This window comes from Monodelphis domestica, chromosome 7 (genome assembly GCF_027887165.1).
Source record: "Monodelphis domestica isolate mMonDom1 chromosome 7, mMonDom1.pri, whole genome shotgun sequence".
Lineage (NCBI taxonomy): Eukaryota > Metazoa > Chordata > Mammalia > Didelphimorphia > Didelphidae > Monodelphis > Monodelphis domestica.
In genome coordinates this window covers 16,029,403-16,050,103 of record NC_077233.1, presented here as the reverse complement: position 1 = coordinate 16,050,103, position 20,701 = coordinate 16,029,403, and the positions used below count along the sequence as shown (strand labels likewise).

General features: G+C 40.9%; 1 protein-coding gene across 2 annotated transcripts in view; it reads right to left on the bottom strand.

Moving 5' to 3' along the window:
* The window catches only part of BMPER (BMP binding endothelial regulator), a 308,190-nt gene that overhangs the window by 129,892 nt on the left and 157,597 nt on the right, over positions 1-20,701 (bottom strand). For both annotated transcript variants that reach the window (XM_007499951.3, XM_001365000.4), the window contains exons 7-8: positions 8,850-8,949; positions 929-1,038 (exon numbers count right to left, since the gene is read on the bottom strand). In XM_007499951.3, the coding sequence (XP_007500013.2) occupies positions 929-1,038; positions 8,850-8,949 (210 nt within the window). The remainder of the gene's footprint in view (positions 1-928; positions 1,039-8,849; positions 8,950-20,701) is intronic.

Sequence of the window (20,701 nt, the reverse complement as noted above, 5' to 3'; positions counted from 1 at the left end):
AAGACTCAGGTTTAGGCCATGTTGGCTTAAGGCCCTTCATACTTATTTCTTTTTTCTCTCTTTCCTTTAATTACTCATTGTATTATTAATTAAAATCTCTATAAAACCTAGTTGACTTGGGTATATTGAATAATTGGGAATATTTCCCTGGCGACCACCTTATATTTTGATTTAAAACCAAGACACTGTAGTGAAACATATTTTCTGCAGTCAAATTACTCACTCTCTCTTATATCTATCACAATTTATACTCTTCAACAATTTTAAATCTTACAAAGCAGAGATACCCCAGACCTGCCTCCCAATGGCCGTCAAGCTTCATGAAAATATCACAAGTCCGTCCTTGGTTTAAAAAAAATATCGACAGGCATCAATGAGCGTCTTGAAAATATTTAGTGCCATGAAATTATTCCAGTATCTGATTCCTTGTGTTAAAAAGTCCTTTAATCAATGGTACATCATAAATGGAGGAATTCCATGGGAACTGGAACAACCTCCCAGATTGGTGCAGAATGAGAGGAGAATTTTTTTTTTTAAATCAATGGTACATCAAATGGGAAATTGATGGACCCAAATTTCTCTTTGACCAAATTTAGCCTTTTTTCTACTGCTACAGATCCCTTTCATCTCAGAAGCTGTTTTCATCTCAAATAGTAATGAGTCCTATCAACTGGACCAATACTATTAGAAAATGTCTTTTTTATTCTAGAAAGGGTTGTGCTCTTCCTGTCACTTAAGACAAGATACTATACGTGAAGTGCTTTACAAATGTCACAGGGCTATAACTGTTATCACTACTACCTGTGTGACCAGGGGCAAATCACTTCTCTGGGTCACCAGCTTTCTCAGTTGCAATATAAGAGAGTTGGGCAAAGGCTAGATGGTTCGGGGGTATGCCTCTGATTCCCTGTCAGGAGAGCCCACTTACCTGACATGTGCAAACTGTGCAATTGTCATAGATGAAGGAGGCGCCATTATCATAGACATCGCTACGGAAGAGGCAGCTTCCAAACTGGAGGTCAAACACTTTCCTCTGACCTAAAGAGAAGCGGAAATACAGATTTAAGTGAGAGCAACAGCAGGATCTGGAGGATTCGATTTGGTCTTTCCAAGAATAACTCATCTTCCCTTGCCCTGGGGAAGCCCATGCTTAGCACAGTGTCTGGCATCTAGGAAAAGTTAGTGGATTTGACCTAATGGAGGACTGAGAGTATCCTAGAGATGATTCTGGTTCAGATACATCAGCCTTATTGGTCTGTCTTCCAACTCTGAGATTCTAGGATCCTCTCAGTCCAAGATATCAAGCAATTACATCATGAGGTTGGCCCCCTAATGAGAAAGCTAATGTGGAAATGCCCAGAGAATGGCAGTAAATGTCTCTTCTGGGCTCCATTCAAATGAACTTGTCATGTACACTCCAAATGGCTCCACTATATGTGAGAGGAAAAAGCTTTTTTGGATTTGGAATCAAGGCCTTCGTTTGGAATCCTGGCTCTGCAACATGTTACCTGTATGTTCTTTGACAGTGGATTACCCTTCCTGGACCTTTGTTCCCTCATTAATAAGGGAAGGGGCTTGCATGCCATCTTGTTATGTCCTAATGCCCCATGGGAATCACTGGGGAGTTTACTGTTTTCTACTCTTTTCAGCCTGGAAGATATGAATTGGGATCATGGCTTTAGAGTAGAGAGGACCTCAAAGGCCAATAGTCTAATGGCCTGATTTCAAATCAGAGGAACTGAGACCCAAGAAGAGAACTGGCCCCAGATTACTCACCCTAGATGAGAGGGGAAGAGCTGACCCTGGAGACCAAACAGATAGCCTTGAATGTCTTTTCTAACATGAAATCTGGGATCATATGTGTATAGAGGTATACATTGTGTATGTATTATATATAGATACATATTTGTATATATGTGTATATATACAATTTTATGTGTACATACACACTTATATTTGTCAGCATGACATAGGATGAGAAACCAGCTTCAGAATAAAAAAGATTTGGGTTCCAGTCTTATCTCTGCCCCATGTTGGCAGTGGATGCTCCAAGCATGTTTCTTAAGACCATGAGCTACAGAAAAGGTTTGGAATCGCATGGGTAGAGCGAGTGTCCTCACCTGAAATCATAGATTCATTGTGTCTTCCTATTAAACATGCATACACACACACACACACACACAATCCCAAAAGTCTTAGAGCAGTTTTAAGCTTTAGCACTAAGATCTTTCAAATGCCCGGTATATATATTTGTGCCTCATTCATTTTCCTCATAAAATAAGAATAACATTTATCCCTATCAAATGGAATGGAAAATGCATTTGCCTAAAGCATCATTACTGGTAGCCCATGAGTCCTTAGTCACTTAACTTCTCTTGGCCTCAGTTTACTCTATAAAATGAGGAAACTGAATGAGTTGGCCCCTGAGGAATTGTCCAGCAGATGATCTCCTGTGAACTTGAAATCTCCTAGGGAAGCCATACCCCATGAACAAAGAGGGCTTGATGGCTTAACTTAGTCTCAGTAGAGCAAAATTTGGCTCCAAGGAAGTGAGTCAGCAAAGTCTTCTTTAAAAAAATCAAGGACTTCTCTACTAGCAGCAATGCACTGATCTAGGGCAATTCTGAGGGACTTATGAGAAAGATGCTATCCACATCCAGAGAAAGAACTGTGGGATCAGAAACACAGAAGAAAAACAACTGCTCAATCTCATGGTTTAATGGGGATATGATTCGGGATGCAGACTTGAAAGGATCACTCTAGTGCAAATATCAATAATATGGAAATAGGTCTTGATCAATGACACATGTAAAACCCAATGGAATTGCATGTTAGCTACTGGAGGGGGGGGAGAGGGAAGGGAAAGAACATGAATCATGGAACCATGGAAAATATTCAAGATTAATTAATTAAATAAACATAATTTTTAAAATTAATAAAAATAACAATAACTAAAAAATCAAGTTCAATCAATGAGTACAAGCATGCAAATGTGAAAATAGAAGAACTGAGGACAATAAAACAATTAAAAAGTGAAAGTAAATGGAATGAACTGTTATGCTCAGCAAGTTTAAGAAACACAATATAATTATGTATAGAAACAATTTTAAGATATTTAAAAACTGTCCCACATCTTTCCCCTTAAGAGAACTTAACTGGGTTTCATTTCTACTATTAATAATAATTTATTTCAAATACTGGTATTGTGATTATTTCAAATACTATTTATTTTTATTGCCACTCTTATTGATTCATATCATTATACCTAAATTTCTGGATTGTGTTTGGGTCCTCCATCAATTCTAAGACTTGAGGTATTTGCCCCCACTTCTGCGCTCTCTCTTGCTCTCTCTCTCTCTCTCTCTCTCTCTCTCTCTCTCTCTCTCTCTCTCTCTCTCTCTCTCTCTCTCACACACACACACACACACACACACACATAATTTCAAATTAAAATTTATGACATCATAGTAAGATAAAGGGTGTTTTCTTGCCACAGAATCCAATAAAGCAATCAACAAATACTTGTTTAATGTGAGATTCTGAGGATACCAATACAAAGAACAAGACAATACCTACTCTCTAGGAGCTTAGGAAACACTTCCAGGGCCCATTTCCTAAACTACCACCTCCAAAATGGAAGGCTGCCTGACCTCCCATCTTGGTTCTCCCTGCTGGCTTATTAGCCTGCCAATGTAAGAAAAGAAAATGAGGGGGGGAAATTGGGTGCAAGGCAACTCATCTCCATTCTTCCTGTAATCTAGGGAATGGTAAGGAGATGTTACAGCAACTTGCCAACGGGACCAAACTTAGTCTTGATGCTTAGAAGGCACTATATTTTAATGTGGAATTTCTTGGAAGTTTCTGCTACTAAAATATCTCCTAAATGCCTTGTGCCACTGTTTCTACCAGGAGCATGAAGAAGCTTCCTGATCATACCATCTAGGCAGGAGACAGAGCCCACAGAAAGTCACTTGGCTCTATGATCATCTTCCTTCTTCTCTCATCCTCGCATTTTCTCCTCTCCTTCTCCTGGCTTGAACTTCCCCAACACTCATCTCTTTCTCAAGGTCTGTCTAGCCTCTCCTTGGTCACTTACAATGTCCCTGTCCAACCAGAATCCTCACCCCTCTGCTAACACAATCCTTGTGTTTAGGCTCCAGGCATCCTGGAACAGAAGCAGAGCTGGAAAGATCCATTAATGTCAAGGGTGATCTCTGTATGCCCTATTTCCATAAAATGTACCCCCTGGGCATAATGTTCTTTCTGGGTATGTTTTCTTTGCTCTGCCTTATTTCAAATGCTTTGTTATTGTTTAGTCATTTTCAGTCATGTCCAACTCTTCCTGACCCCATTTTTTGGAGGGGGCAGTGGGGTGGTTCTTGGCAGGGATGCTAAAGTGGTTTGCCATTCCCTTCTCCAGCTCATTTTATAGCCAAAGACACTAAGGCAAATAAGGTTAAGTGACTTGCCCAGGGTTACACAGCTAAAAAGTTTGCCATTCCCTTCTCCAGCTCATTTTCCAACTGAAGACACTAAAGCAAATGAGGTTAAGTGACTTGCCCAAGGTCACACAGCTAGAAAGTATCTGAGGTAAGATTTAAACCTGAGTCTTCTTGACTCTCAAACTAGCACTCTTATCTGTAGTACACCACCTATCTAAGCATATTTTCCTATGCAATTCATATGCATCTGATCATATTTCTTTGATTTCTAAATATTTCAATATCTACCTTTTAATTTAAAAAGTAGATTTCTTCTTTATTTTAATAAAAATTCATGAAAGCCTTATCAACTTTCTAAAAAATCAATATATTTTATTAAATATTAACAACTCTAGCTTGCAATTTTGCTCAGTTTTCCTTTAATTCATGATGATTTCTGGTTCTCTATTTGTCTTGACATTTCATTTTGTTAAATTTCTAGTTATTTTAACTGAAAACAACTCAGTTTATACTCTTCTTTCTTTTTGAAATGAACAAACATGAATATTTACCAAAACAACTTCCCCTCTGAGAATTAGATTCAATAACCTGATATGTTTCACTTATTATTTATCCATAAAATCCCATTCTGGTGCCCCAGTTGGATATGGAGGTTATGCTAGTGAGCTCTAATAGAACTGGGCTATAATGGCTTCAAGAACAGTCCTGAAATTAGTCTACAGCTATCCAAGCACCAGCTCAGTTAGTTGTTGTCCTTTGTCCTTGAAGGCAATCAAAATGACATCATTGGGTGATGTCTTTTGACTAGTGCATAAATAGGCTTGAAGTCAGGCAGATTTGCACAAAATCATCAGCCTCACACTCTCTTCTCAAGTCATCAAAGTTGAGAATTAAGAGATGAGACATGATGTTTGTATTGTGTTGGCCAAAAAAGAAGAAATGAGGTCAAGAACGTAATATCTGGTGACACAGATACATGTGCTTACAAACCACATCCGACCCTGATTATTCCTCCCAATAGTCTCATTAAGTAGATATAAAATAGGGAATTTTACTGTATTGATTAATTACTAATATTTGTAGCATGCTTTAAAGTTTGCAAAGTTCTTTCCACAGGTCATTGCCTTTGTGATGCTCAACTACTTGATTAGGAGATGGATCACAGGACTTGAAACTGAACAGTATTTTAGATGCCTTCAAGTTCCACCCTGCACTGGAGAGAGCAAGAAACTGAGGTCCAAGGAAATGAAGAGATTTCATATTTAGTTGAACTTCTCATTTTACAGATGAGGAAACTGAGGACCAGAGAAGATAAGGAATCTGTCAAAATTCAAAAGTGGCAGATTTGAGTTGTGGCTTCAGATTTCTGTCTCCAAATGATGAAAGCTCAAGAAGGGAAATGGCTCAGAAGAATTCTTCACATGCTTCATGGGATGTAGCTCATTTCTAAGGTAATTCACCAGCAGAGTGAGTGTTGCTCAAACTTCCGCCAATGTAGCTGGTGTTAGATTTCAGGATACTGGACCCATGTTGGCTTTCTTTTCAAGATATATCACTGGCTGAACAGCCAGTCCTACTCTACCACCCAATCTAGGTGAACCCCAAATAAGAAAAAAACATTCTTATTTAGAAACATTCTAGAATAGCTCAAAATCTGCATATCTGGGCTGCCCTAGAGTATTTCCACTTCCTTCCACTATGGATTTAGTCTTACCCCAAAAAACTGTCCTCCTTTCTTTTGGTTACAGTTTTTGGATTTTTCTGAGGCTTATTTTTTTGTGGCATATCTTATAACAACACACACACACACACACACACACACACACAGAGAATGCTCAAATTTGGCCCACTAGCCTTCACTTATATGAGAAACTATAAGGCAAAAAAAAGTCTTCTGAGATATCCTAGGTTCAATTGTATCAGCTTCAAAGAGCTATTTGTTCCAGTTCAAGGGTATAAAAACACACTGGGAAAATGAAAAGCACTTGAGAAAATGAAACGCCCCTACATTGGGAACTGAATAGCTCCCCTTTGGTTCTGCCAAGGCTCCATGTCCCTGATCTCTTCTTTGGTTATAAGCCATCAACTATGAGTGAGGAAGAGGAAAGGAAGAAGGAAAGAAGAGAGAAGAGAGAGAAGGAAGAAAGGAAGGAAGGAATGAAGAATGAAGGGAGGAAGGAAGGAACAAATGAAGGAAGGAAGGGTGGGAAGGAGGTAGGGAGGGATGGATGGACAGAAGGACAAAAGGGCAGAGGGATGGAGAGAAGAAGAGAGAAGAGAAGGAAATGGAAGAGGAAAGAAAAGGAAAAGAAAGAAAAAGGAGAAAGTGAGAGAGAACTAGAGACAGAGAGTGCCAGAAAGGGAGAGACAGAGCAATGTTTCCAGTGACTCAAGGTCCATGAGTGTGGCAGGTCCCACCAGAAGCACCACTGCATTCCTGTTGTTTACAGTTTGCACAACAGTTCCCCAAAAGAGTCATTTCAGAATTTTCCAGGTACCGCATGCTGGTTTCCTGTGCTATATTGCCCAAAACAACAAACTCTGGGGCATGATATTAATTATGCCCTCCATACTCACTTTTACTTATGACAGTGCAAGGCCACATAGGGTGGTGGAAACAAGCCAGACTTGATCTCAGGAAGTCATGGCCTCAGATTCTCCCTTTGCCCCTTCCTAGATATGTGCCCTGGGTGAGTCATTTCATGGTTCTTGAGCCTGGAATATTCCCCTAGGACATTGCTTGAACTATAGTCTGCAATGACAGAGAGTCTTTCCATCTAAAATCTCCAATGTAGGGGGCATCTGGGTAGCTCAGTGGATTTAGAGTCAGGCCTAGAGACAGGAGGTCCTGGGTTCAAATCTGACCTCAGACACTTCCTAGCTATGTGACCCTGGTCAAGTCACTTAACCCCCATGGCCTAGCCCTTAACACTCTTTTGCCTTGGGACCAATACACAGGTTTGATTTTAAGACAGAAGGTGAGGGTTAAAAAATAAAATAAAATAAAATCTCCAGTGTAGAAGTCACAGATTATACAGTCACATAATTCTTGCACTATCTAAGGGTTTTTACGAGTCTCTTTCACTCACTCATTCATTCATTCATTTATCTGTGATTTCATCAATGTAGGGGAATCCCAGTATGGGACTTTTCTCTACCAATAAATTATGAGACTCTATTGAGTCTTTGACTCAATTAAATTATCTACTGATAGATGATTCCTAGAGCAGCACTTGAGCATCAGAGATTAAATAATTCTAAGATGGTCACACAGCAAATAGTAAATATAGTTTTATCAATTGTAAAGGGCTTTTAGGAATAATAACAACATTAGCCATTGTTGTTTTCATTGTTATTGTCATTTTTATTAATATCAATATTATTGTTATCATTCATTATTGTTATTTATTGTTTTTTATTATTTTTTTTATTATTGCCCTAAACTTGTGATTTTCATGGATGAATTTTAGGGGCAGCTAAGTGATGTGGTTCCTGGAACACCAGGCCTGCAGTCAGGAAGACTCATCTTCCTGAGTTCAAATCTGGCCTCATATACTGTATGATTCTGAGGAAAGTCACTTAACCCTGTTTGCCTCAGTTTCCTTATCTGTCAAATGAGCTGGAAAAGGAAATGGCAAACTTCTCCAGTATCTCTGCCAGGAAAACCCCAAATGGGGTCATAAAGAGTCAGACAGGACTAAAACAATTGAACCACAACAATGAACAATGAAGGAAATCTGTCTACTAATCTGTACCTTCTCTTCCACTTAGTTTTTGAGAGTTGCCTGAGGTATATAGACATTAAGTATCACCCAACTAGGATGAGTTAAAAGCACATCTTGAACCCAGAACCTCCTGGCTTTGAGGCTGCCTCTCTATCCACTATGCCATTTTGCCTCTCATTAGCAGTGATGCCATCACTATGATTGGGGCTAGAGACTGATTGTGTTGCAGGGCATTTATCACACCATTGATCAGTGGATCTGTGTGGGTGTAGAGGCCAGAAACTAGCATAAAAATAAAAGCCATTTTGGCAAGATCATCTTTCAGATGGGAAGGCTGTATTGGCAAGCCTGCATGACACTCTGTCTGTCTGTCTTTTGGTTATATACCTTTTATCTGAAACTCAAAGGAGGACTAAATATGGAAGACTTTTGTTTTGTTCTGGTTTTGCCTTAAAGCTTTCTGTAATTAACAATAAAAGTTCTAGTAAACTCAAAAAAAATTGTACCTCAAATTGTAAACTGAGTCAAGGACAAGCTGGAATTGAGCCTCTCCCTCAGACAATGGACTGTGTGTTCTAACTGACTGGTGAAGAATAGAAGAAGATGGGGGGAGGGGGGGTGGGCAGGGATGGACCCCTCTGAAAGCAAATTACCTGGTCAGCATTGAAGAAATGTCACTCACCTACACATCTGGGGCAACACTGTCCTGGTGGGGTATGACTCAGGTGCTCAGGACATGACAGAATAGGGCAGACTTCTCTCACACACTGGGTCTGACCTCCCTAAAAAACAAAACAGACTTCATTAAAAAATGAACACTTACATCCAAGGGAGATGTCTCAAGCAGCTCCAACAGAGGTCCATATCAGAATGGAGGACCTGGCGGGGAGGCTGTTCAATATAAGGAGAGGCAGTCATTTCTAGGAAGAGTTTCTCTTTCATTCATCTGTAATTTCATCCATTTAGGAGATTCCCACTTGAGACCACTTCCCTCCACCAAAAGGGAATGAAACTCTCCTGAATCCATGACTTAGATCATGTCTAGGGACCGGCTCAAGGCTAAGAGAAATTCAATGACTTGCATGGGGTCCTACAGCTTCTAGGTGTCACAGGTGGAACTAGAACCCACATCTTCTTGATTCCAAGTTCCCCTACCTCACATTGACTCTCAAATAGCCGTGAAGTCAGCGAAATATTTTTTTTCCCAAAACTCTACCAAATGGATGTGAATGGAGGCCAAAATCAAGAGATATTGAAAGAGAAATGAACTGCAGATGTTTTAAAAGAAAGAGGGACAAGACAAGTCCTCCCCTTTCCAACCTTTACATGGATCCCTATGATATTTAATCTGGGAAGAGAAGGAAATAAACACTTATTAAACAACTATTATGTCAGGTACTGTGCTTTGTAAATATTATCTCAGTTGATCTGGAACTGGGGTGATCTATGTTGCCTATGTGGTATAATTGACTTGTGTTCTCTCCACTTCTGAATTTGTTGTGTGTATGGATGCCTGTGTGAGTGCAGCATCAGGACCAGGAAGAGGGAAACATAGAAGAATTGGGATCGAAGGAGAGAGTTGACTATTGTCCTATTATTCTACTACCTTGACATCTTAAGCACAGTATATCCAAAACAGAACTCATTATCATTCCCCTAAAATCCTTCCCACCTCCTTTATGACTGTAGAAGTTAGCATCATGCCCCCAGTCCCTGAGGCTTACCATCTAAATTGCTCACTCTTTCTCACCTCCCATATCCAATATGGTGCCAATGTCTATTTTTGTAATACCTCTCATGTATACCCTCTTCTCTCACACCTAGATCATTGCAGTAGCTTCTTGTGGGTCTGCCTGATTCAAATATCTCTCCACTCCAATCTATCTTCCATCCAGCCAAGTCCTGGTTGGACTATATCACTCCCCTACTCAATAAATTTCAGTGGCTCCCTATTGTCTCCAGAACCAAATACAAAATCTTCTGTTCAATATTCAAAGACCTTCCTAATCTAGCCCCCTTCTACCTTTCCTTTTCTTCTTTTATCTTCCTCTTCCCCATATATCCTACAATCCAAAGACCATGCATGACCTCCTTGCAGAGTCCCCAAATAAGATATTTCATCCCTCCATTTGGGCATTTTCACTGGTTGTCTCTCATACCCAGAAGGCTCTCCCTCCTCATATATGCCTCCTGGCTCCTCTGGCTTCCTCCAAGTCCCAGCTAAAGCATGCTACTACAGGAAACCTTCTCCAGTTCCCCATTGTCTCCTTTCTGTGGATTATTTCCACTTTTTCCTGTATCTAGATTATTATACAGAAGTGTTTTCCTGTTGGTTTCCCCATTAGACTAATGAGCTCCTTCAGAGCGGTGATTGGTTTGGGGATTTTTGTCTTCCTTTGTACCCCAGTGGTGCTCAGCACACAGTAGGTGCTTCATAAATATTTATGTTGACTGGCATCTCTTCTTTCTTTGGCTGAGTTCATTATTTCATCTACTCTACAGTTTCAATGATTCGATGAGAAACAAAGAATATGACTAAGATCAATTTCCCTTCTCTGCAAAAGTTTTATGTTTTAGGTCAGTAGGGAGGGATGTTGGAGAATATTTATACAGGTTTCAAAAACAATGTGTCTTGAAGACTTAGATCCTGCTATTTCAGTATCGTAAGAATGACCTCATTTCTGAGAGCAATGCTGTTTCTTCTTAAAATTTCTCTTCTTTGTGAGTCTCAAGAATTCTGACCTTTCTCCATATTGGTAAAGCAAGGACTCAACTGCTGAAGACTGGTTTTAATGATTTTGGACCACACAAATCAGTGGTGTGAGGTGCCACGTGAGGGTCCCAAATAAAGAAGCCCCACACAGGCAGACTGGGCAGACTGAAGACCAATGACAAGTGTGCAATAGGCATTCAGAATCTCCCAGGATGTCCCACTTCTCACCTGAAAATACTCATGATATATGATTCCTACACAGATGCCCCAGATGTTTCCAAAGTGCCCCTTATTAGGCACTCCTCTGAGGCTCACAACAAGTGAATGTTTCAGCCTATGACATTTCATGGCATCCCATGACCTCTTCTATGGATTAATTCATTAGACTTAGTACCTATGCCTCTCTGCCCCTTCTCTCATTGTCTGGGCTGGCTCACCCATGAACCCTGGGATGTGCTTCTCATTGTTCTCATTAATGGACCAGTTCCTTCCCTTGCCAAACTGTTGCATGGAACAATTGAGCTGGGGGCAGCTGGGTAGTTCAGTGGATTGAAAGCCAGGCCTCAAGTGGGAGATCCTGGGTTCAAATCTGGCCTCAGACACTTCCTAGCTGTATGACCCTGGGCAAGTCACTTGACCCCCATTGCCTAGCTCTGACCACTTTTCTGCCTTGGAACCAATACTATTGATTCCAAGATGGAAAGTGAGAAAAATGAAAAAAAAAACTGAGCTAAGAACCAGAAGAAAAAGGAGGATGTTTTTCTGAGTAGAGCTGGACAACACTAGCTGCTGTTGTCATCTTTAAGTGACAGCTCTCAGAAAAGAGACTGTCTGACTGTTAAGTCAATTGGCTCATTCTTTTTCCATGGACCATCTCCAAGACATTCTCAGGGCATTCTGACAAGATGGCAGGCATCATGGTCCAACCATAAATGGATCTATAAAGTCTCTCATTCCAATCAGGAAACATGGGTCTAGCTCTTATGACTGCAGGGCTGCTCTCACAATAGAGGATATTCCTCATAATGTAACTTACTGAGGAATCTCAGAAATGTCATACTTGTGATCTAAGGGTCCTCTGGGGTCCTACAATACCGATAACTAATTAGGCAGCTCTCTAAAGAGAAATGGTCATAGAAGGTTCATTCTAGGGCTTCAGTAGACTAATTCAATCATGGATCTCTGACTCCAATTAGAAAGAGGCAGAGCAACATGGGTTCAAATCCTACCTCTGACACTTACTGACCATTCACTAGTCATTTGGCCTCTCTGCTATCAGTTTCTTTATCTGTAAAATGAGTGGGTTGGATCACAAGACCTCTAAGATTTCCTTCTAACTCTCAACCCAGGATCCCACAGTAAGACAACTTTGCTTTGAGATGAGGAGGTCACTCGGTCAGATTTTATGTGGAAGACTTCCATCTTTGGAGAAATTCAATTAAATTAAATCGACGCGAAGCCAAGCTTCTCATTCCAAGTATCTAAATTGTATGACATCCACTTAGAATCTGACTTCAAATAACCTGTTGCAATTAAAGTTATCTCAAGGCTGATTTGGGGGTAAGAATATAGGTTTATCCATTATAGCAAGATTACTTGTTAGGCCAGCACCATAACCAATAAAGTGATATAGGTCTCCATGGCTCTCCTGTAAACCAGAGATGACCTGAGCTGGGTCAGACAGCCCCAAAAATAGATTTTTAGGAGCTCATTATTCAGCCTCTCCCTTGAACGTCCAAAGACATCTTTACTTGGTGATAACTAGTTAAGAGACCTCTCTACCCCTCCTCATCCCCCCAGGTGGATGGATCTTGTCCACAGGAAAAAAACCCTTATCTCCATCTATTAATCAAATTCTGTTAAAAAGGAAGGCATTGGGGGGCAGCTGGGCATCTCAATGGATTGAGAACCAGGCCCTGGTCTTAAAGACTTCCTAGCTGGGTGACCCTGGGCAAGTCACTTAACCCCCATTGCCTAGTCCTTACCACTCTGCTGCCTTGGAGCCAATACACAGTATTGACTCCAAGACAGGAAGTGAGGGGTTAAAAAAGGAAATACATTAGAAAAGCAGTTCTGAAGAGAGAGGGAGTCACATGTTGAAGGGAAGGGGATTGATGTAGGACCCTAGGGTGACTTTTAAACCCTTAAAAAAATGGGGGGGGGGGAAGTTGGACATTCCTTGGGATTCGCAAGAACAAAGAAAATGCAAAAAGTAGCAGACTAGATGTTATCTCTGTCCCAGATGTCAGATATGGGAATACACAGGGATCTCCCTAATATATAGGAATTAATACAGTATATGAAAAATTCATTCTCACAAACCAATAGAGATAGGAAAGATCTATCACTATCTAACTGCCATAGAATGGGCAGGATGAATTGGATGGAAAGAGATATTGGCATCTTTGTCATTGTTTTCAATGTAAATAGCCCAACTATGACTCAATAAATGACTCCTAGCTGGGACTTGTGGAACCATATGGAGGAAGGAAAGGAAATGACTCTACAGTGGCAGTGTACCCAATGGAACCAACCCCCTTCTCCATGGTAGGTCACATTTTCCCATTCATTGAGCCAGAACTTTTAGATCATGAACTCCTTTAAGTCAAGGTCTGGGTGGACTCCAGGACACTAAGTAGTGCCATGGGCTTTACCAACTCCCCCAATGCTATACTCTTTATAGAAAAAAAAACATTTATGAGTCAATCAACAAATATTTATTACAGCCCCACCATGTACAAGGGAAAAACCAAAACAATCTGTCTTCATATTCTATGTGGGAGATGGCAAATACATATGTAAAAAGATAGGAAGTCAACATAAAGAAATCATTTCTAACTGGAAGATCCCATTTCTGTCCCTCCAAGTGGAGAGGATAACTTCAAGGTGGGATGATTCAATAGTGGGATTCTCAAAGATAGAATAGTGGTACTAGCTGGACAGTCAGGTCACTCCTCTTGCACTGTGAGTGTTTTACACACACCACTACCTAGTCCTGTGACGTACAATCACCCTCTATTCGTTTGTTCACCACAGGGTAAAGGGAAGTGAACAAGCATTTATTAAGCACCGACATTATGCCAGGAATTGTGTTAAGACTTTAAAAATGCTATCTCAGGAGATCCTCACAACAGCCCTGAGAGGTAGGTACCATTATTATCCAAGTCTGAGCTGCACCCCTAAAAGTGTCCTTTCTAGGTAGATAGATGCTACCCTCCCTTCCCATAATACATTGATCTAGAGCTTACTGTGTGCCAGGCACTGTGCTAAGTGCATTACAAATAATATCTCATTTGGTCCTCACAACAATTTCTAGAAAGTAAATGCTATTATTTGTGCCAGTTGATAGTTGGGGAAACTGAGGCAAACAGAGGTTAAGGGACTTGCCCAGTCACATAACTAGTAAGTGTATAGGTTGGGATTTAAATTCAGGTCTTCTGGAGGCCAAACCCAACACTCTCTCCTCTGTGATACCTAAGCTGACAACTCAAATTTACTTCTTCAGCCATGACCACCCCAGCTCATGGTGCCCTCCTCTTCCTCTGAACTCATCATTGGCTGGACCACTCATTGAGTGTCATCCTGGCATCACAGGCAGAACCAGAAGGGATCTCAGGTCATCTGATACAATCCCCTAATTTGGCCAGTGAACAAACTCAGGCTCAGAAAAGAGAAAAGTTCATTCCCCACCCCGTTCCCACTCAGGGATTCTTGACCCCACAGACCATTCCCCTTTTTCCCTTCTCTGGGCCCCTTGACTCACTGTTCTCCCATCCACTCAGTGGCTACCAAGAACAATTATAAAACCGATGATTGCTTTTTCCTATGTCTTTCTCTCTTCCCACAACCCCTTCTCTAGACCGTGTCCCAGAAGGACCAGAATTCTGGAAGCCAACGTCATCCCGCCCTGTTGTCACAGAAGCTGCCAGGCTCAGCAGGGCCCCAGACAAGTAGAAACCCCAAGACGTCCTGGCCGCCCCCAAGCCACAGTGCACAATCTTGAAGTGAGAGGCCTCTCGGCACATTCAGAGAGGTCGCCCAAGATTACCTCTGGCCTACGAAAGCCAACAGAACCCCAGGATCACTTTTACAGCCTCATTTGTTCTATCTCTCCTGCTCCCACACCCCCACCTTCACCCCAACCCCGCCAAGACAAACATGGCTGCAAAGAACTTTGCTTAAAGCTTGAAATCTTGGGGCATATGAGGCTACCCATAGACTGGCTACCCTCAGGCGCACAGAGAGCACATTCTCTTCATCGACAAATTCTGTTCTTGTTGGAACAGCATTTATTTTTTGAAGCATATTTTTAAATTAGAAATAAAAAAAACCATGATTGCAAAGGAATTAACTCGTCCAACACCCTGGAAAACTGGCAGCAGGTTGCGTACACTCCTGTAAGTTTCCTTACAATCAGGTCAAAGAGCAAATTCTGCATATTTAATACAACTGCAGTGTGTATTCCCCAAGAGTCGGCTAAAGTAATTCGAGCTCCAAGTTGGGTTCCTGGGCTTGGTCAGGTTTTATTTTGTTTGGGTCCCAGTATCATGGCACAACCCAAGCAGGAATCCTAATTAATGTCTGCAATAAAGGGGAGGCCCTCCTGCGACCCCACTGCTGCTCACCTCCAGTTTGAGGGAATTCAATACACCCACTTCCCTCTCCACAGTGAGACCAAGTTCACACACACACACACACACACACACACACACACACACACCTGCCAGTTCAAACTACTCTGAATAACTTTTTTATCATGCCAGATGAAAGAAAGAAAAGAAGGAACCCGGAGCTAAAAGCATTCATCATGACACAACTACCTAGTCTATCAACTGCAGAAGCAAGAATCCCTATTTCCCATGCCCCACAATAAAATTTTTAAAAGAAAGGAAGGAAGAGAGGGAGGGAGGGAGAGAGGGAAAGGAAGGAAGGAAGGAAGGAAGGAAGGAAGGAAGGAAGGAAGGAAGGAAGGAAGGAAGGAAGGAAGGAAGGAAGGAAGGAAGGAAGGAAGGAAGGAAGGAAGGAAGGAAGGAAGGAAGGAAGGGAGGGAGGGAGGGAGGGAGGCAGGAAGGCAGGCAGGGAGGCAGGAAGGCAGGCAGACAGGAAAGAAGAAAGGCAGGAAGGAAGGAAGGAAGGAAGGCAGGAAGGAAGGCAGGAAGGAAGGAAGAAAGGAAGAAAGGAAGAAAGGAAGAAAGGAAGAAAGGAAGAAAGGAAGAAAGGAAGAAAGGAAGAAAGGAAGAAAGGAAGAAAGGAAGAAAGGAAGAAAGGAAGAAAGGAAGAAAGGAAGAAAGAAAGAAAGAAAGAAAGAAAGAAAGAAAGAAAGAAAGAAAGAAAGAAAGAAAGAAAGAAAGAAAGAAAGAAAGAAAGAAAAAGGAAGGAAGGAAGGAAGGATAGATGGATGGATGGATGAACAGTCAGATGATAGATAACAGATAAGAGAGATGACAGATGGACAAATGGATAGACTGAGAAGTCAAATGTATAAATGGACAGATGAATAGATAGGTGAATGGATAGATAGATCATTGTTGTTCAGTTATTTCAGTTGTATCTGACTCTTTGTGCCCACATTTGGGTTTTCTTGGCATATCATTGAAGTGGTGTGCCATTTCAAGCTCACTGTAAAGATGAAGAAACTGGGGCAAACAGGATTAAGTGACTTGCCCAGGTCACACAGCTAGTTATTGTCTGAGGCTAGATTTGAATTCAGGAAGATGAATCTTCTTGACTCCAGGATCTGCATTCTATCCACTGCACCACCTAGATGCCCATAGATAGATAGACAGCTAGATAAATAAAGAGATAGTAGATTGATACTTGAGTGAATGAACGAAAGAATCAAGGAGTGAATTCCTCAGGTGCAAGACCTGTGAATATGCCAGATTTTCAAACACTTCACAGACTGCCACCCTGGTGGGAAATTTCTCAATAACATAAAATAACAAGAAGTTCTTCTAATTTTCATTCTTTTCCCCCCCTTAAATCAAAGTCAAACTGTTCATCTCCATAGAAGCCATCAATGTTATCTATCCATCCATCCCAGGCACTTTCTCAAGGGCGTCACTCACTTTCAAAAGTGTAAAAAGAACAATCAGTCAAGTAACACATTTCTCAGGGATGATGAGCCATTCTTGCCAGGAAAGAAATAGCACTATGGAGGTATATGAGTGAGGCCACTTTTAATGTCCACAAGACTGTCTCCACCATAAAATGTTGGCTCATGTGATTGGCAAGGAGCCATCTGAAGACCTGGGAATGTTGCAATCTCAATAAAGAATCCAGGGCATAAATCCAGGATAGGGTCTCTGACCTCTCTGTTCTTATTTTCTCCACTTACCTCTCTCCTTCACTTGATCATACATTTAGAGTTGGAATGGACCTTGAAGGCCATTGAGTCAAATCTCATTTTACAGATGAGAAAACTAAGACTTACAGAGGCTAAGTCCTTTTCATAGGGTCAATAGCTAGAATCAGAGGTAGGATGTGAACTCAGGTCTTCTTAATTCTAAGACTAGGTCTCAATCGTCTATCCCGTTATTATTTCTTCCAGAGGTTCATTTATCATCTGTTATCAAACTATCCCAGTTCAGTTATCCCAACCAATGTCACAGTAAACAAGTGACATCAAGCTACCATATTCTAGCTCTTTGGAAAGGAGGCAGGAGAGAATGAAGTGTCACCTCTCAACTCTCTCCCATTCAGAACCAACAAAGATAGTAGATCTCAGGAAAGAGTACTCCCCATGGATTCATAGATCAAGCAGACGTTTCTAGGGATTAACAGGAAAGGATATCTTTGATTCTAAACTGAGTTCTTCCTTGGAAAGAGGCCACAACTTCTATTGGCCTTGAGAGCTGAGAAAGGTTGGGATGAAGCTGATGAGAGATGAGATGTGGGCTGGAGAGCAGGCTTGGACTCAAGCAACCAGGAATATGTTTAGAAGAACAGATAACCTGACTACAGGGGGTTGTAATAGAGAAGAACTGTGTCAGGAGTGTGCTAAAGCCAGATCAGACTGACTGATGTATAAATTAGAAATTTTATACCCCTGAACTACATTACCCAGGATCCCTTTCCTTTATATCTTGACTTTATGTCCTTAAGTTTGGGAAATAAGTTTGATGGAAAAGCTGCCCTTGGGGCTTCTGCCTCTCTTCTGGGTGTAAAGGCTGAGAAGCTTTCTTTTTACTGAAGCTATTCTTTCCTTTACTTCAAGTTAATTCTTAAAGTTATTATTATTAAATTATTAATTTACATTAAATTATAAATTATTAATAAATTATTAAAGTTATTATTAAATCTTATAAAAATAATACTTGGAGTATTGGGATTTTAATTTTTAATCTTACACTTGCATTTCAGAAATCAGCAAATGCTACAAACCAAAGCTTGACTTGTTATAGTGTTGATTTCTAGATTTATGAAAATGATGGAGAAAATGTTAATAAAGCAGATTAAACTGACAAAAATTCTCCCCCAAAGGGCTAATTGTGTGGTCACCCCCATATCTTCTCAGAAACCTTCAATGGCTTTCCCTTGCCTCTAAAACAAAACATAAACCTCACAGACAATCATTTGGTTCTGACCTTCCTTTCCAGATTTAATTCCTAGCTGTCTTCTTCACGCCCTCTATCCCACTCAAACTGATCCAGTAGGTTGTTTTCTTTTTTTTCTTTTATTTATTTTTATTTATTTATTTATTCCATCCAAGTTCCCAGGTAACTCCCTCTCCTCCTTTCCCCCACTAGAGAAGGAATTATTTGCCTGAAAAATAAATATGTATTTGTATTTCTATATGTATCCATGTATGTATCCATTTTTTTAAAGCCTTACTTTCTTTCTTAGAGTCAATACTGTGTATTGGCTCCTAGGCAGAAGAGCAGTAAGGGCTAGGCAATGGGGGATAAGTGACTTGCCCAGGGTCACACAGTTGGGAAGTATCTGAGGCCATATTTGAACCTAAGACCTTCCATCTCTAGGCCTGGCTCTCAATCCACTGAGCTACCCAGCTGTTCCCTCCCCCCCTCCTTTTTTAAATCCTTACCTTCCATCTTGGACTCAATACTGTGTATTTCTAAAACTGTGCTTTACTTGTTTTCTTTCTCTTCAGGTGGATATACACAAGTTGTTCTTCCAACATTATTTCTATTACTATATAGAATATTCTCTTCAAAAGCCGTTGGATTTTGCTGAATTCAGCATTCGTTTTTCCTACCTTCATGCTAAAAATGGAGTCCCTCATGGCCACCTTTTAGAATCTTGGTCTTCTTTCACAACTTGGCTCAGATGCCACCTCCTCAAGGAAGCCTTCCCAGATTCTACTGGTTGACAACTGCTTTTTTCCTTCTCAAACTGCTTTGTATTAGCTTGTGACCAAATTTTGTGCATAATAATAGCTAATCTTCACAGAGCATTTCAAGCATTTTACAATTGCCACCTCAGGAGAGCCTTACAACAATCCTGGGAGGTTGATGCTATAATTAACCTCACTTTATAGAGGAAGAAACTAAGGCAGAATGTAAGTGACTTGTCCAGGGTCACACATCTAACACATGGCTGAGACCATATCTAAATTCCAATTCAGACCTGGAGATCTCTGGTTTTCCTACAGATCTGAGTCTATAGATTTTGATCTTCCACAGTTCACAATCACACAGTATAACCAAAAGAATAATGTTGATACATAGGAATAGGAAGTGGCCCATTTGGGATTTCATTGGAGTAAGGAACTTCCAGGTGAGGAAGCAAATTAACATTTTCTTTGTAACTTTTAGTCCTAAAGACTTGCCCTTGCACTGAGGGAATAAGTTAATTGCCTGGAGTCAGTTGATATGGGAGACAAGAAAGACTTCAAGCCAGATCTTCCTGGCACTGAAGCCTACTATCTATCCTTCCCATTATTTATATCCATCTCCAGGTTGACCATCGATCACAGCTTTATTTATAGCACGCGCTCGCGCGCGCGCACACACACACACACACACACACACACACACACATACACACACACACGGATTTTTAGCTATGGAGCTGTTTGGCATGGTTGAAAGTTCTATACACTGTAATCTGGCTTTCTCTTCAACCAATCAATCAACAAGCATTCATTAAATCTTTGCTGTGTGCCAGGCATTATGCTAGAGTCTGAGGGTAAAATCACGGAGTGGGGATTTATGGAGTGAATCACCCAATCACCCCATCCTACACAAAGTGACTAACAAGATGTTCTTGGGTGAGAAGACTTCCGGGGGATCAATCAATCAAGGGCATGAGCTAAGGTGTGGAAAGTGCTTGATCAACTGTTAAGTCTTTGAAAAGACATTAGATAACATTGAGGGACATCATACGGAAGCCACGTCCAGATGGGTGGGAGATACTTGGTTCATGCTTTGTGGATTGTGTAGAAAACAGCGAGTCAATTTGGAGCCCAATTCTTTGAGTGTTGGGAAGGAGAAGAGTGCTGCTGTTCTAGTCAAGTCTTTGAGAAGGAGCTCTTTAGAGGGAATTAAGAGTCCCAGCCTTTGCTTCAGTCTTGGTCTTCAATCACTTGCCTCCCTTCACCCATGGGAAGACCTTGGAGGATCAAATGGTTTAGACTTTCTTATCAGTGTTCCTAGAACATCAGTGGCAGTCTAAAAATTAGAATTCAAGGCCAAACCAGATACACTGAAGAAAGGCCAAGTTAAGACTCCACAAAGAGCCCCGCAAAGAAGGTCCAACCATGCCTAAAGGGAACCTCATGAGTATCTCATGGAGGAAACGAAAAGGATTTCCACTTACCAGCCTCTGAGTTAGTCCTTTTGTCGCATGTACTTTCTAATTCT